Source organism: Drosophila ficusphila, unplaced genomic scaffold (assembly GCF_018152265.1).
Source record: "Drosophila ficusphila isolate 14025-0441.05 unplaced genomic scaffold, ASM1815226v1 contig_414, whole genome shotgun sequence".
NCBI lineage: Eukaryota > Metazoa > Arthropoda > Insecta > Diptera > Drosophilidae > Drosophila > Drosophila ficusphila.
Genome location: NW_025064328.1, coordinates 16,831,233 through 16,844,895, shown reverse-complemented (window position 1 = coordinate 16,844,895; position 13,663 = coordinate 16,831,233). Strand labels below are relative to the sequence as shown.

Below are 13,663 nucleotides of genomic sequence, written 5' to 3'. Positions count from 1 at the left end.
ATAGAAATTTGTGCCGTTTGAGAGACAGATCTAATCGTGAATTATGTATTTCTGGGTGTAGGCTAAGGTTACACAATCATTTTGATAATATTTATTTAAGGGAGAGTTTATGGGTGGCGTTCGTTATGTCAGAGAAGGGAAGTTACCTCAAATAGATTTGATATTGGTTTAAGCTGAGGATTTACTGATTAATAATTTAAAGTTCACTTTATTCTGGTAATAAATCATGGTTTTAAGTACCCCGCTCTAGTAGTCCGGAATGTGTGAAATTAAAATGCAACCAGTCCCTTCTGCTACAACCGAATTCTATGTGCCACTTGCATTTTAATGGCCACAACTCACTCGGCACTTCGATTGCGGGACATTGCGCCACTTTTGAGCACCGCAAGTTGGAAGGCGGCGCACAAACCCAGATGGAGCAGTCTCGAGATTCAGATAGGGAGCGAGGAAAAACAGTTCTATTACTTAATATGCAACGCTAATGCGAACAATGGCAGCACGACATCGTGGCGAAGGAAAAACCAAGACCCCAAAACCAGAAAGCCACAAAAACCGAAGGCCCAGACACACGATCCTCTGGTTGCTGCGATTCAGTCTCTCGGTCTCCAGACATTCAATCAACACCACGGCGACTTGGAAACCTTTGGAAAAAACAAAGTAACCGAAACACAGCCGAGTTAGAAAGGCAGCTGATCTGTTTAACAAAAAACCGAGGGAAAATGTAAGAGGTGGAGAAGGCGAACCAAGGCGGTCAACAGTTTTTCACACCTCGATTTTTGGTTCAACTTCGAACGTGCCACAGTTTCTCAGAGCTCCATTGATACAGAACCACTAAGCACAGCAATGTTTTTTTTTTTTTTTTTTTTTGGCGGCATTCTATTTGGAGATTTTGCTACGTGCCAGGGTTTCGGTATTTGGGATCTGTTCTCGAGTGGTTTGTTTGTCTGCTCGGAATCTACGGGAGTTTGGAGATCGAGATTGAGTGCTGACAATGGCAAGGAATTCGGCTTCGTCGCCGGAATTATAATCGAGTGGCTTAATTTGTTCACCATTCTGGAAGTGGGACAGAGCTCAGAACTCAAACTAATGTCGAGTCGGTCAGGTCTTTGTAGAATTCCTTAAACCCAAGCCGAGATACGAGAAAGATTAAAGGCTTCTGAACTTAAGTGGTTTAAGGAGTGATTTGTGGCTCAAAGTTAAACAAATTCAACATATTTTGGACATATTTTATGCTTTTAAGATAAGGGGATGCAGACGAAATTCCCAGGGAAAATGTTCAACATAGCAGACAGGAAGAATGTTATTTATCTGATGAGGTAATAAAGTAATATATAGTATTAGATAGTCTTAGCTCAACTTTCTCTTCCTTAGAATTTCGCAATCCGCTCAGCTTGTTCTCAACCTATCAGTTTCATAAGGTCTCAGTTACCACTCCAGTTTCTATTCGAATTTCCGTTTGATTTGTTGATCTTATTAAATGTGATTTATGCTTGAAACAGCCAGCCAAGTCAGTTGAACTCGAAGCCAAGCCCAGATCAAAATTCAGCCGAGGAAGTCGACCACTTTGTTGGCACCCAGCACAATCCATTTTTTTTCCCCCGATTCCACAGCGGGTATTTGCAATCGCAAAAAACTCGTTTGCATTTGCGCTCGTAATTTAGTTTTAATATTTGCAATATAATTTTTTTCGCTGTTGGAGCGGCTATCTGGTGCTTTTATTAGAGCACGCTTCGCAAATTACATAAAGCCCAAAGAGCAGCTCGAAAGAGAGGCACAAAAATAAATGTTAACTACAGAAACAACATGGAAAAAATGAACGTAAACAAAGTGCAGTCGCACCTCTCAAAAAAAAAGGAGAAAAAAACTAAAAACCTGGCACGAGCAGAGCTGACGAAGCCAAAATTCAAAAATCAGTGGGAAAACAGAGGAGCAGCAGCAAGAGAAAAATCAACATTCAACATTCGAGTGTGAAGCACAAATCAAACATCAAATAATTGATAGAATATCGACGACGGGCCAAGACAGCCAGCCAAATGCAAAATGCAAAGCAGCTGCGGCCTTTCACCCAGAAATTTGGACTCCACACTCCAACTTTGAACCCAGCACGAGCTCCCCAAATAAAGCCGAGATCCAAAACAGAAACAAACAACTCAAACGAAGGGCCCAGTCTGGATTGAAGCTGGATTCGGAGTCTTTGCCTTTTGGCCAAGTCGTGTTTCTGCGAGTGGGCTTAAAGGGGGCGGACGGAGGAGGAGGTGGGTGGTGGGGGTGCCACCCGCACAGGCTTTTGGCCGGGCTTAGAGCTGGAATTGAACCAGTTTTCTGTCTCTGTTTTCGGCCACCTCGCCAATTCGGGAGTGGTAAGGCAACACGAAAACCGGCTAAAGAATTTTCCAGTTAAGAAGTTTTTCATGTTCGTTTGCCATTTGCATTGGGCCACGAACTCGGCCATTTATTGCCACTGTCCTTTTATGCGAAAGCCATGGAAGCCGAGCTGGGAATCAAGTTACTATTGCCTAAGTGAAAATGGGGTTCGAATAGCCTTTGCTGGCGGCGCAAATAAAAATAGTTGGCTGGACATTCCAAAAATTTGAATAACCTAAAATGATAGTCGCTAAAACGTGAGATCATAATCACGTGATGCCTTAAATAAATATTTGCTATCTACAAAAGATAATGAGTGCTTGATTTTCAAAAAGTACCCCATATTTTGTTTGGTTTATAAATAAGTAAACAGATTTTATGACTGTGTGAAAAAGTAAACAGTGTTTCACTTTACTGAAATTGCTTGACGCTTTCCTCTAATCAAAGGTTCCGCATTGGTTTCCACTTTCCCGAATTCAATAACTTTCGTTGTCCCCGCAGATGTTCATGAAATCAATTTGGTAAAACTGCGACCTTCCCTTCGGCTGCACAAGAGATAAAATGTAAATTGACGATGATTATTTAATTTAAAAAATCATGAGCCCAAAATCATGCGGAGCCAATGAAAAATTGACTCGATCGATGGGCGATGGAAATTTCACTTTCGTTTTGGGGCTCGGCCTGTGGGCCTTTCGCTCACCAAATTCATTCATTTCACCGCCCAAAACTGACCTCAGCGAGCATTACGTAAGGCTTGTTTTGTTGTTTTGCTGTTTTGTTTTTGGTTTTGGCCAGCCACGCCCAGTAGTTGCTGCCGTGTTTCTTGTCTGCCGGCGCATCGGAGGTCTTAGCCTAAATGGTTTACAAATTTATGCGGTTTCCTCCGAAAAATGCTTTCGATTTCGGGTATTTTGATGACGCGCTCTTCGTGCATCTCGGAGCCCACGATTCCCAGGGGGCAGGGGTGGGAAAGTGACACCGGCTGGGAATGGGCTTTTAATTTATATAACCCGAATATGATCAGAGATGCAGACAAGATAGCCACGGACACCTGCTAACGTTTTTTGGGGAGCTCTGAGCGCCAGAGTCTGCGATACATTTACCCGGTTTAGTGGCTCAGTTTCTAGCAGCCTTCACCAGAAGGCAACCTGTTCGCCCATTGACCAAAATTTGCGTATAATTGCTCTACAAGTTGCACTGTTTATGCAAATAGCCAACAAGCAGGCAGGCAGAGAAAAAATAAAGCGACTGTGAAATGTTTTCGAACCAGTTTAAACGGCCTGTTGGTTCGTTTTCTGGTTTTCATAATTGATTTATGTATGTTTTGTGAGAGCCCAATTTCCGACTGCGCATAATAAACAATATCCGCCTGCTGTTGGCCAACGAAAAGCGAAAATTCCAATCAATCACTCGAGCCACAACCCCCGGCCAAGGACAATGCCATTAGAATGCGCCTGTCCCTCGACTGGCAGCGAAACTTGGCCAACACCCGCACAAGAACACTAAGGTAGAACCCAAGCTCAAGCCACATTCTAATCCCGGCCAGAACCAGTTTGTGGCTCGGCAATTATTTCTGCCTTAATTGTACTTCATTTGCTGCCACTTCGCCAGGCGGGGGTGTGTGGAACTGAGTGGAATGGAATGGGTTGTATGGGTTGTATTGGTTGTTCCCCCGCCAATTACAATCCGACACTTGACTTCGCCTCGACTGCGAGGGTGTGGAGCTGTTCCCCGACTCCGTTCCCGTTCCCGGTGTCCACTGGTCGTGGAGCCGCATTCCCCGGTGACATTTCTTCGACTCACTTCCTCCTCGCTCGGCTGCATTAGAAGGTGTTCAATTAAAGGGTTCTGTCATGTTAGTCGCAGTGATTAACGATCTGTGTTGGCGAAGAATGTGGTTCTGGTGGTCATACTTTGTAATTGCAAACCAAACGATTTCTTTCTTATGATAACCTGTAACCTTAATAAAACAACATATATAGTATTTCCCATTATCTCCTGTTATGTCAACGATACAGATCACTTTGACTTCTTTTGAAATTGTTAACAGTTTTTATTTACCTCCACACTCGGTTTTGTTTGTCAGCCACTTATCGAACCACAAACATCGGGGCTACCTGAGCAAATATTTTCCTATTTCCCCACAATGAGTAGATGTGAATTTGCCTATTTGCTGACAAACTATTTGGGGTTTTGCATTCTGCCATTTGCTACTTGCCGCTGCTGCTGCTGCTTTTGGTGGCTTGCTACACATTTTGGCCAGCCCAGTGGGTGCCCCCCGCCCAGTGCTCCAGTCTCGAATGTTTGGCCAACAATAAAAGCCAGCCAGCCAGCCAGTCAGCCAGCTGGAGAGCTGTTGGCCGAGTCGCCTTGCAACAGTTTTCTTTGTTTTGGTTTTCGCAGTTGGTTTTAGCTGCCTTCGCAGCGCAACTGCTCACTGCTCGCGTTCGACTTACTTTACTTTGTGTAACAAGTTTGCATATGTAATTAACCGACTGCCAGCGGAGTATTAGTAAATATAATTAAAAACTAAATCGGAATGTGCGCGAGTTGGGCAAACGCCTCGCGTGATGCAAGCCAAGACGAAAGAGCCCAAGACTTTTGCCAGTTCTATGATCTCAGGAAAGCAAACGAAAGCCTTAGGCAACGAACCTGCATTCTATGATCTCAGGAAGGTAAACAAAAGACTCAGGCGACAAACTTGACGGCTCGAGTGGGTGAAGCTGCAAAGAAGTTAAGCCATTAGTGTTAATAATCTCCCGGCTGAATCACTTTCATCTCGCAATCTCGTGACCTTGGATTGCTGGACATTATTTTCTAATTAGCGAATGGCGGCAGCAAGAACACTGTCCACTTCTTGAAAGACTTCCCAAGTTTATTTGTCTTTGATATTATCGCCATCGCCATCGGAGTCGGAAGCTTATTGTTCTCGTTTCCAGTCTCCATTTTCAATTCTGTTGGTTCTCTGTGATTATTTTGTTGTTATCTTTTGCGTTTGTTCTGATCAGTTCGCTGGAGTCCATTAAAAGTGAGTAAATTAAATGAAATTTTGTCAAACAAAAAGAAGCATAATGGAAGTAATAATATCGGGTTTACTGAACTGGGCGCGGGTATAGATCGTATGATGTCAGATCTAGGAAATGGGTTCTGCTCGGCCGAACAACAGTGGGGATTTATGGGGTCATTTGGGCCTAGGCAAATAAAGTTTTAACTATCTGGCAAATGGGTGTGGGAGTGTCTTTATTTGTGGCTCTGATTACCTCAGATGTGGGCCTGATAAAATGTGGGACTTTATTGAGTAATTTTAAGAACCATTTCAACAGTGCCTCTAAAACTATGTTTTTAGGCAGTGAAACTTTCAAAATGCTGGGGCTTCATTCAAAACTTCAGGCAAAGGCGACGACCTTCAATAAATGAAAAACGAAGAAGCCGCTTCAACAATAAAAACAACAATAGCGAATGCATCGCAGCGAGCGGCCAGCCAAGAAACTTGATTAAAGTTAAGAAAAACGTAAAGTTCAACTTGTTTCTGCTGTCATTTGTTGCCTGTGTTTTGCTTGTGTTTGCCTCGCTTTTGTTGCACTTCTGGTGAAGTATTTGCGCCACGGCTTGACATTTCGCACAAACAAAAAGCGGGGCGAACAGAAAAAAAAAAAAAAAAAAAAAAAAACAGAAACCCAAAAAGAAATACAAATGAAGAAGACGCTGCAAGATTTCATGCTTTTATTTTCGCAATTTGTTGCACCAGCCCAGCCCAGTGCGATATAATGAATCTGAAAATGGCCGGGCTATTGTCACTCGCGTAATTAGCCGGCTGATCTCAGGCCCCAATAGCTCCGACTATATGGCGAGTCAGCCCACTATATGGATAGCGAGCGATGTGCGGGCTGAGATCGGCGAGACCAGCAGCTATAATGCCGTGCAAGTTTCGAATTCTTGGCTGCAAAACCGCAAATGTCAAGCAGAGGAGTTCAGTCGGCCACAGTGGTCGTGGGATAAAACAATAATTTGATTGAATGATTAGTCCACTCAAATCTTAGTACGTCTTGTATTTCAATTAAATATTTGCTTTTTTTTTTAATAAAGTAAAGAATGTAAGCTAATAGCTTGGAAGTTGAACAGCATTTTATAGAGGAATTTATGGGCAAGGATTAAGAGGATAAAAAGTTAAACTACATATAGAGCAATTTTGTAAGTAAGTAAGTAAGTAAGTATTGGATGTAATGAACGTCATAAATCTTTGTGGGATAAAACAATAATTTGATTGAATGATTAGTCCACTCAAATCTTAGTACGTCTTGTATTTCAATTAAATATTGGCTTATTTATAAAGCAAAGTAAAGAATGAATGCTTATACCTAGCTTGATGGATTTGTGGATAAGGATAAAGAGCATAAAAAGTTTAAATACATATATGGAGCAATTTTGTAAGCATCTTATTTAATGGATGTAATGAACGTCATAAATCTTTATGGATGTAGTGCATTAAAGGCCGAAATACATTGCCTGAACTGAACAGCACATAAAACTTTTACAACTTGTTTCATAATCCAACCGTTAATGCTAAAAAGTGAACATTTTTACTGCGATCTCGGGCAGAACAGAGCCACAATGCACTGTGCCGGTGGAATAGCACTTGACGTGACCACTCTGGGTAGCGATTGCCAATTGCCAATTGCCGATCAGCGATCGCCGGCTCAAAATGGTATTGCAGTGAACCGCTTGGCCCACACAACGCCCCTCGATCGCTTGCGACCCCATTGTTTCGGCCATTTTCCCGTGGTTTTTTTTTGTTGTTTAGCTCCGCCAAATGCCAAATGCAGAGGACAGTTTGGGAGCCACCTTTCCTGAGTTAGAACCACTGGACAGGGCGGCCGAGTTGAAAGGGATTTGAAAGCCATTGTAGCAGCTGTCTGTGCCCCAGCTTTCAATGGAATTGTCACATCGAGACCTTTGAACAAAGGCCAGTGGAGGGAAAACCCTGTTCGAATTATTGTTGAAAAATTTCCAGTGAGCCACATTGGCAAGTAGGAGCAAAATGGACTGGGATGGCAAGTCGGACGGCTCGACAAGCAGCCAAATTAGCGATTCCGAAGATGCAAAGTCGAAGGTTAAGGGGAAAGTATCCCCGTTTGTTAGGAAGCGAAGGGGATACGATGCCTTCGAGTTTTTCCTCAATGACTACCGCAGGTATCGAGGTGGTAAGCCCGGAGACTCCGCAGTGGATCTCCGAAGGAAGGCTTTTCGGGCTTGGCACCGATTGGCTCCCGAACTGAAGCTCCAGTATCTGATAAATACGAGAATTCAGATAAGTCGGGAGCGAAAACTCAGGGCACTAGCACTGAAAAACAAGTCCAAGCTAAATGCAATGGATAGAACAACGAGGTGCAGCGATACCAAGACCAAGTGCAAAGTCAAAGTGGTGGACACTTCTCCGAGAAGCACGCGTCACAAGATGGTGGCTCGACGACCCACTCCGTGGCCATTCCTCCAGAAAAAAATACCCATTCAAAGGCGAACTCCTTGTTGCAGAGGAAAAAGCAATCCAACTTGAAGTGATAAGTGATCATTTTTTGTAGTGAATCTATATTGTTTTTTTTTTATATATCAAAATATATCTGCATATGCTCTGCTAACCCCGCTGAGGCGTAGTCATCTGACTATCATAAATTCTGCTCACATACGAGTATTGGATCCTCCGAGCTCAATTACAATAAATTCCAATTGCGATCGATAGGCTTATTTATGCGACAAGAGCCCGAAGGTTGCCGGCGTCTCGTAAAATTCTGTCCAGAAATAGGCAAATGTGTCACGACGTCGACTTCGAATCGGCGCATTTGAATTTATTTCGATGGTTTTTTGATTTTGGGTCAAGTGCACACGGAATGCTAATGAGGCGTTCGTTCCTTCAAGAAAAGCTGGTGAAGATGTAAGAAAAACGAAGTGTATTCACCCACGTGCGAACTGCAATGCCCACTTAGATATATGGAGCAATAGTGCAGTGTCAACGGCAATGGAGAGTGAACGATTTGATCTACCTTATGCGGATTAGAGTGGGCTACGCTGGAAATGGTAGCCCCTCTTGCCCAAGCGCAGAAGGAAAAATGTAATTGATAGATAAAGATCAGAGAGGTAGACTCGAACCCGCGACCCAAAATTCTAGCAAGAACAGCAGGGGAACTTAGACGGCAGCACCATCGATCGATTCCACACGTTATGAACTAATTTTCAGCCCAGTTGCCGAGGCAAGCAGTGTTCAAAAGAATAGCAAGCAGTATTTTAGGAAGCAAATGTAAAGTGAATGTAGAATACGTTTTATTCTAATCTCATTTTCTTAAAAAGTTGTTTAAACCATTTATTTAGAGAATTAACTAGGATTAAAAATAGGTATGAACTTAATATTATAAGCTCTAAAATTTGGTTGATGAAAAATGTAATAAAACTTCCTTCGCAATTAGTTTCTGATGTATTATAGAAGTATCTCAAAAACATAGCTTCATTTAGCCTGTGTTAACAACGGAAGTGGGCGTGTTTCAACAGCTCTAAGCAAACAATGAATAGCGGCTGCTGCAACTGCCTTGGCATACAATTTTCGGGTATATTTCTTCTGACAGATCCCTGGGCCATTAATCAAACCCTAAACTAATCTCCAGTCCGCAGTCAGTCTTTTCGACGACTCACGCCAAATGTGCGAGACATGCGACGCCTCGTCGCGTTCTTAGATGCGATAATAAACGGCAATTACTTGCAGTTAAAAGCGATTCAGGTAAAAACAAGGTGTGAAGCCCAAGAGTGCCAGATAAATTCGACTCGAATCAATGTAGGCGTTGTCCCCACTCCAAAGTCCCCGGCTCGAGGCTCTTGCATAAATTCGCCCGATAAACTTTTCATTGAATCGCTGCTGCGGCGCTGCAATTTCGTTTGAAATACTGCGGCCATATGATATTTCAATTTTCAATTAGCGACTCGAAAATCTGTCGACACACGAAACGAAAAAAAGTTAAGTTTGCGTGGCTCAACTGCATTTTCTTGTTTGCTATTTTAAGGCAAGACATTGTGGGTCAAAGAGTCAGGATTGTGACGCATGCAACAAAAGCTTCGCTTTGGGTGACTTTGCCCCCTTTCCCCACTTTACTTGCCTCATTCCACACGGGGTATTTCGCCAAAATCAGCTTGCAGTTTTGCTACACTTTCGTTTTTCAATCACTCGTAATCTCTGGTAAAAAACAGAATTGAGCAAAATTATGCCGCCAAAGATGTTGCAAAGTAAACAGAAGAAAAATGGCACAAACAAGTCTTAAAATTTAACAATTTAATGGGGTATTATTAGCTTAACAACTCGCAGATCTTCAAAATACAATAAGCTATTATTATGGGATATTTATGGGGAAATCGAACTCTGTTTAAGGTTCCCTGATTGATTTTTGTGATTTTTTTAGTGAAATCCCCCACCTTCTGATAATTACCTGAGGGAATTTTCAACCAAACATGCCATTCGTCGTCATTCACTTGCTTCACATTCACTTTTGTTTGACAAATGCGTGGCACACAAAAAATGAGAAGAAATATGTTGACGCGCACAGTGGGCTAAATAAAACTTTTATAACTTAAAACCAAAAAAAAAAAATAATTTAAATCAAAATTCCTCTCTTATAAAATTTTCTTTAGCTAGTCAGTAGTTTATGTGACTTTGAAGATACATATTTGTAAAATACATTACAAATACTTTACATTTGCAATGTAAAATAATAACATAATTTTGCCATTAAATAACTTTTTGTCCCACTGACAAACGTTGACAAATTTGTGACCCAAAAAATAAAATAATTTATTTGCCGCCGGGGGTCTTATTTATTTATTTATTACACTTTTCGCGCAATTAAGAGCAGTGATTGTTTGCTTTTGGGGCTTTTTTAAAGGCTGGTTGTGCGTTTCATGGCTAATAGTCGCCGGAGGCGCTGAGGCGAACAAATTAATTGATTGTTGACACATTTACGCTCTTTTTTAACCACCCGTCGACCTTCAGACTCTTCCAGCTACTACTTCCCGTCGCAAAACCGATTCGTGCCATCGTCCGGATCCTTTCCGCGCCAGCAGCCGCAGTCGCTGAGTGGATTCCGAGCCAGTTCCGGCGGATTCTCCCCCTCCCCGGGTTCCTACCAGGAGCAGCTCCTCTTCATCGCCAACGAGAACGCCAAGCAGTCCCCTCCAGCGTCCAGTTCCCAGTTTGGGTCTCCATTCGGTGGTAGCTCCCAGTTTGCGGTAAGTCTTTGCTCTGCCTCCACCAAATCCGCATTCGCATTCGCATTCGCATTCAAATGCGATTCGATTCGATTCGATTCGATTATTTCCCCATTACGTTTCCTTGTTCGGCGAGGGGGCGTTCGAGCAGCTCCGCTCTGGGCAATTAGCTGGCTTTTCCGACTTTTGTGGGCTCCAGGCATGCCAGTCAATCAAAGCCACAAACGAAAACGAAATCAAATCGAATGCAAAACGCAAAGGATTTCCACATGCCTCACATGAAATTTGATTTAGTTGGCTGGCCAAAACTGCAGGCAGGAATTTAAATTGCTGATGGATGTCGAAATGGTGGCGAGTCACGAAAGGCAGGATATGGATACATTGTCAGGGGATCGTTATGGATCACGGAGCTTTATTAGCTGTGTAAAAGAAAAATTTTAAATATTAAAAGCAGGTGTTAGTTAGTTTGTGAACCAGAGATATACCTTATCTTATTAAAACTGTAAACGTCGATAATAAAGAATTAATATAGACAGGTTCCTTTTTCCTTAATTTCCACCTGATCAATTGAAAGACCTTTAGTCAAGTTATTTTAACACCAGGATATAATATGCAGTGTATCTCCTGATCTTTAGAGACTCAACCTTTCTCTTTGATATCTCATTTCTAAAAATTTCATTTATGTTCATATTATTTGCCGGCACGCGACTGTCAAAAACTGTTGGATTGCTTTAAAAAATCCGTAGGCTGCACGCTATCCAATCAGAAATAAACATGAAACTACAATCGAATTATAGATATAAAATATATGCGTGAATCGAGATGGCAAGCTGGCCATTTGGATGGCCCAAGCCCGTACTTTCTCTCGACCAAAGTCAAACAAAGCGAATCGGCTTCTGCATATCAACGAATCCGAATATAACTACAATATGCGTGAGCCATTGTGGAAGTTGGCTATTCAAAGCCATTCGAGGAAAGGAGGAGGAGGGTGGCGATGGCCAGGTTGTTTCTTAATTGAAAAAAGTGTAAATTCATATTGTTTACGACCAGTCTGAAATGCGATGAGCACGCACTTTGTCTGCAGCCTGCAACTTGCAGCTTGCAGCTTTGGCCCTAATTGAAAGGCCTTTGGTGCCCAAAAGGGGCAGGAGGTGGTGCCCCTCAGCAGGGGGCTTTGGCTTTGGCTTGGGACTGCTGCACCACCGATCCCAAGATGCGATCCTCCAACTGGAGCTGCAACGCTCGTTTTGTGCTGCTGATTTCATAATTCCCTTCCCAAGAGTTTTTATGATTCCACAGAGTATTAAGCAATATTTTCTACAGATCATTTGGGAATGTATCTTCAAAATATGCAAGGTATATGATGTTAATTGATGTTAATTAACTGACAATATTTAAGAACCCCTCAAGGAGTATGGAACAAATAAGGCTTATAAACAGATTTAGTAAAACCTAACTTGTACTTTAATTTTTCATGGGTTAGGGTGCTTCATCTTTCGGTGTCCAGTTATTCGCTTTATATCCAACTGCATCTAATGGAAATGACTTCTTTATGAGCCAGAGAAAAACTCAATTAACCCGGCTCAAGTCCAGATGCAGTAGCATCAAAGAACCCAAGGGCAGCTCTCCAGATGATGAATGAAGACGTCTTCATGCAGATAAAGGAACAGGGATTGAAAAGCAGATCCTTCCTGCGAACTCCACTCCGCCTTTGGGCTTATCACAAACATAATGGAAAATTATGATTTATTTGAGTGACTGATTGGCTGACTGGCCAAGTCGAGTGTCTAAGTGTGTTGGTCTAGGGGGAAAGTGCGTCGTAATGCCGACTGGCGGTGCAATAACCCTCTTCCTCTGCTCAACAGCAACAGCTTTCCACGGACGTGAGCGAGGCTTTCATAGCTTCATAGCTTCATTACGCTATCCATATTGACAAATGTCTTAGAAACGTTTGTTTTTAAGGGGTTATATACCTTTTTGAGCGAAAAAAATGAGGGAACTTTGGATTTTTTTTCAGGTGTGTAGCAATTATTTTATGATACTGAGGTTATTATTTATTGATAGTACATGTTTTTATAGACACAACAAACGTTTGTTCTTAAAAAAATATAAATAACTTTCGAAGTTATGGCAATTCTCTCATAACCCTTTTTTTGTTATAGCGGCTTGCGGTGACCACGATGGAAGTCCAGCGGGTCAACTAAAATCAATAAACCAAAAAATTTTTATTAGTTTAGTATTATTTCTAGTTCGTCATTGAATTACTTCAAGAATATTTGGTTTTTTCTGCATACAGTAACAATTTTTTCAAAAAATTGATTTTTCGAGCTCTAAAAATTTTATTAAAAATTTCTTATCTGCAAAATCGAAATTGCCGCATAAAAACTGATTCAATGACGAACTCGGCACAATCATTACGAATATTTAAAAACAAAATTGAAGAAGATCGATCAAATAGTTCTTGTGCAATCGCGGTCACAGCAAAGGCACTTTTGGAAAAAAACGACTTTGAGATAATCGCATTCAAAGTTTTACGTTGCGGTACAAAGAATGACGTACCGCGCCTCAAAACGCTGTTTTCCTATCGAACTATTATTCGGATCTCTTCAAAAATTTGGGAAAATGTTCTCTAGGGGATATACTTTAGGATTCAGCTTAAAAAAATTTTTCGTTTTTTAAAAAAAAAAAAGGTATATAACCCCTTAATTTCCCCGTCGACTGGCGATCGCTTTCTTCGTGAGTGGCCTCACTCACCAACTAACACACAAAGCTCGGTCCAACCGTTTGACAATGGGAGTGAAATTTAGATCTGAAAGCATATCAGAGCATACAAACCTACACTAGAAAAAATAATAGTTACTCTCTGTTTGAAATTCAATAAAAATAGATAGAGGAAAACCTCACTACTCATATCAAATTAGAAGTTCTTGATAACTTGAGAAACATATAATAAAGCATTTCAAGTTTGAATAGATAGATAATTTATCTATTACCTGTTAAAGCTATTATATAGTACAAGTTACATTTTTCCAGTGCTTTCTGTACAAAAAAGATTGCC

The 13,663-nt window shown here is 41.6% G+C and overlaps 2 protein-coding genes across 4 annotated transcripts in view; both read left to right on the top strand.

Moving 5' to 3' along the window:
* LOC108093807 (flocculation protein FLO11) overlaps positions 1–13,663 on the top strand; it is a 37,084-nt gene that overhangs the window by 14,965 nt on the left and 8,456 nt on the right. For all 3 annotated transcript variants that reach the window (XM_017194120.1, XM_017194118.1, XM_017194119.1), the window contains exon 3: positions 10,391–10,626. In XM_017194120.1, the coding sequence (XP_017049609.1) occupies positions 10,391–10,626 (236 nt within the window). The remainder of the gene's footprint in view (positions 1–10,390; positions 10,627–13,663) is intronic.
* On the top strand, positions 7,288–8,000 carry LOC108093810. The gene has a single exon (XM_017194123.2). It carries the CDS (start codon positions 7,403–7,405, stop codon positions 7,916–7,918), a length of 516 nt encoding a protein of 171 aa, XP_017049612.2. The 5' UTR covers positions 7,288–7,402; the 3' UTR covers positions 7,919–8,000.

What these genes read in the sequence shown, in the direction of transcription:
- LOC108093810 (XM_017194123.2), top strand. Translation starts at nt 7,403, where the DNA reads ATGGACTGGGATGGCAAGTCGGACGGCTCGACAAGCAGCCAAATTAGC.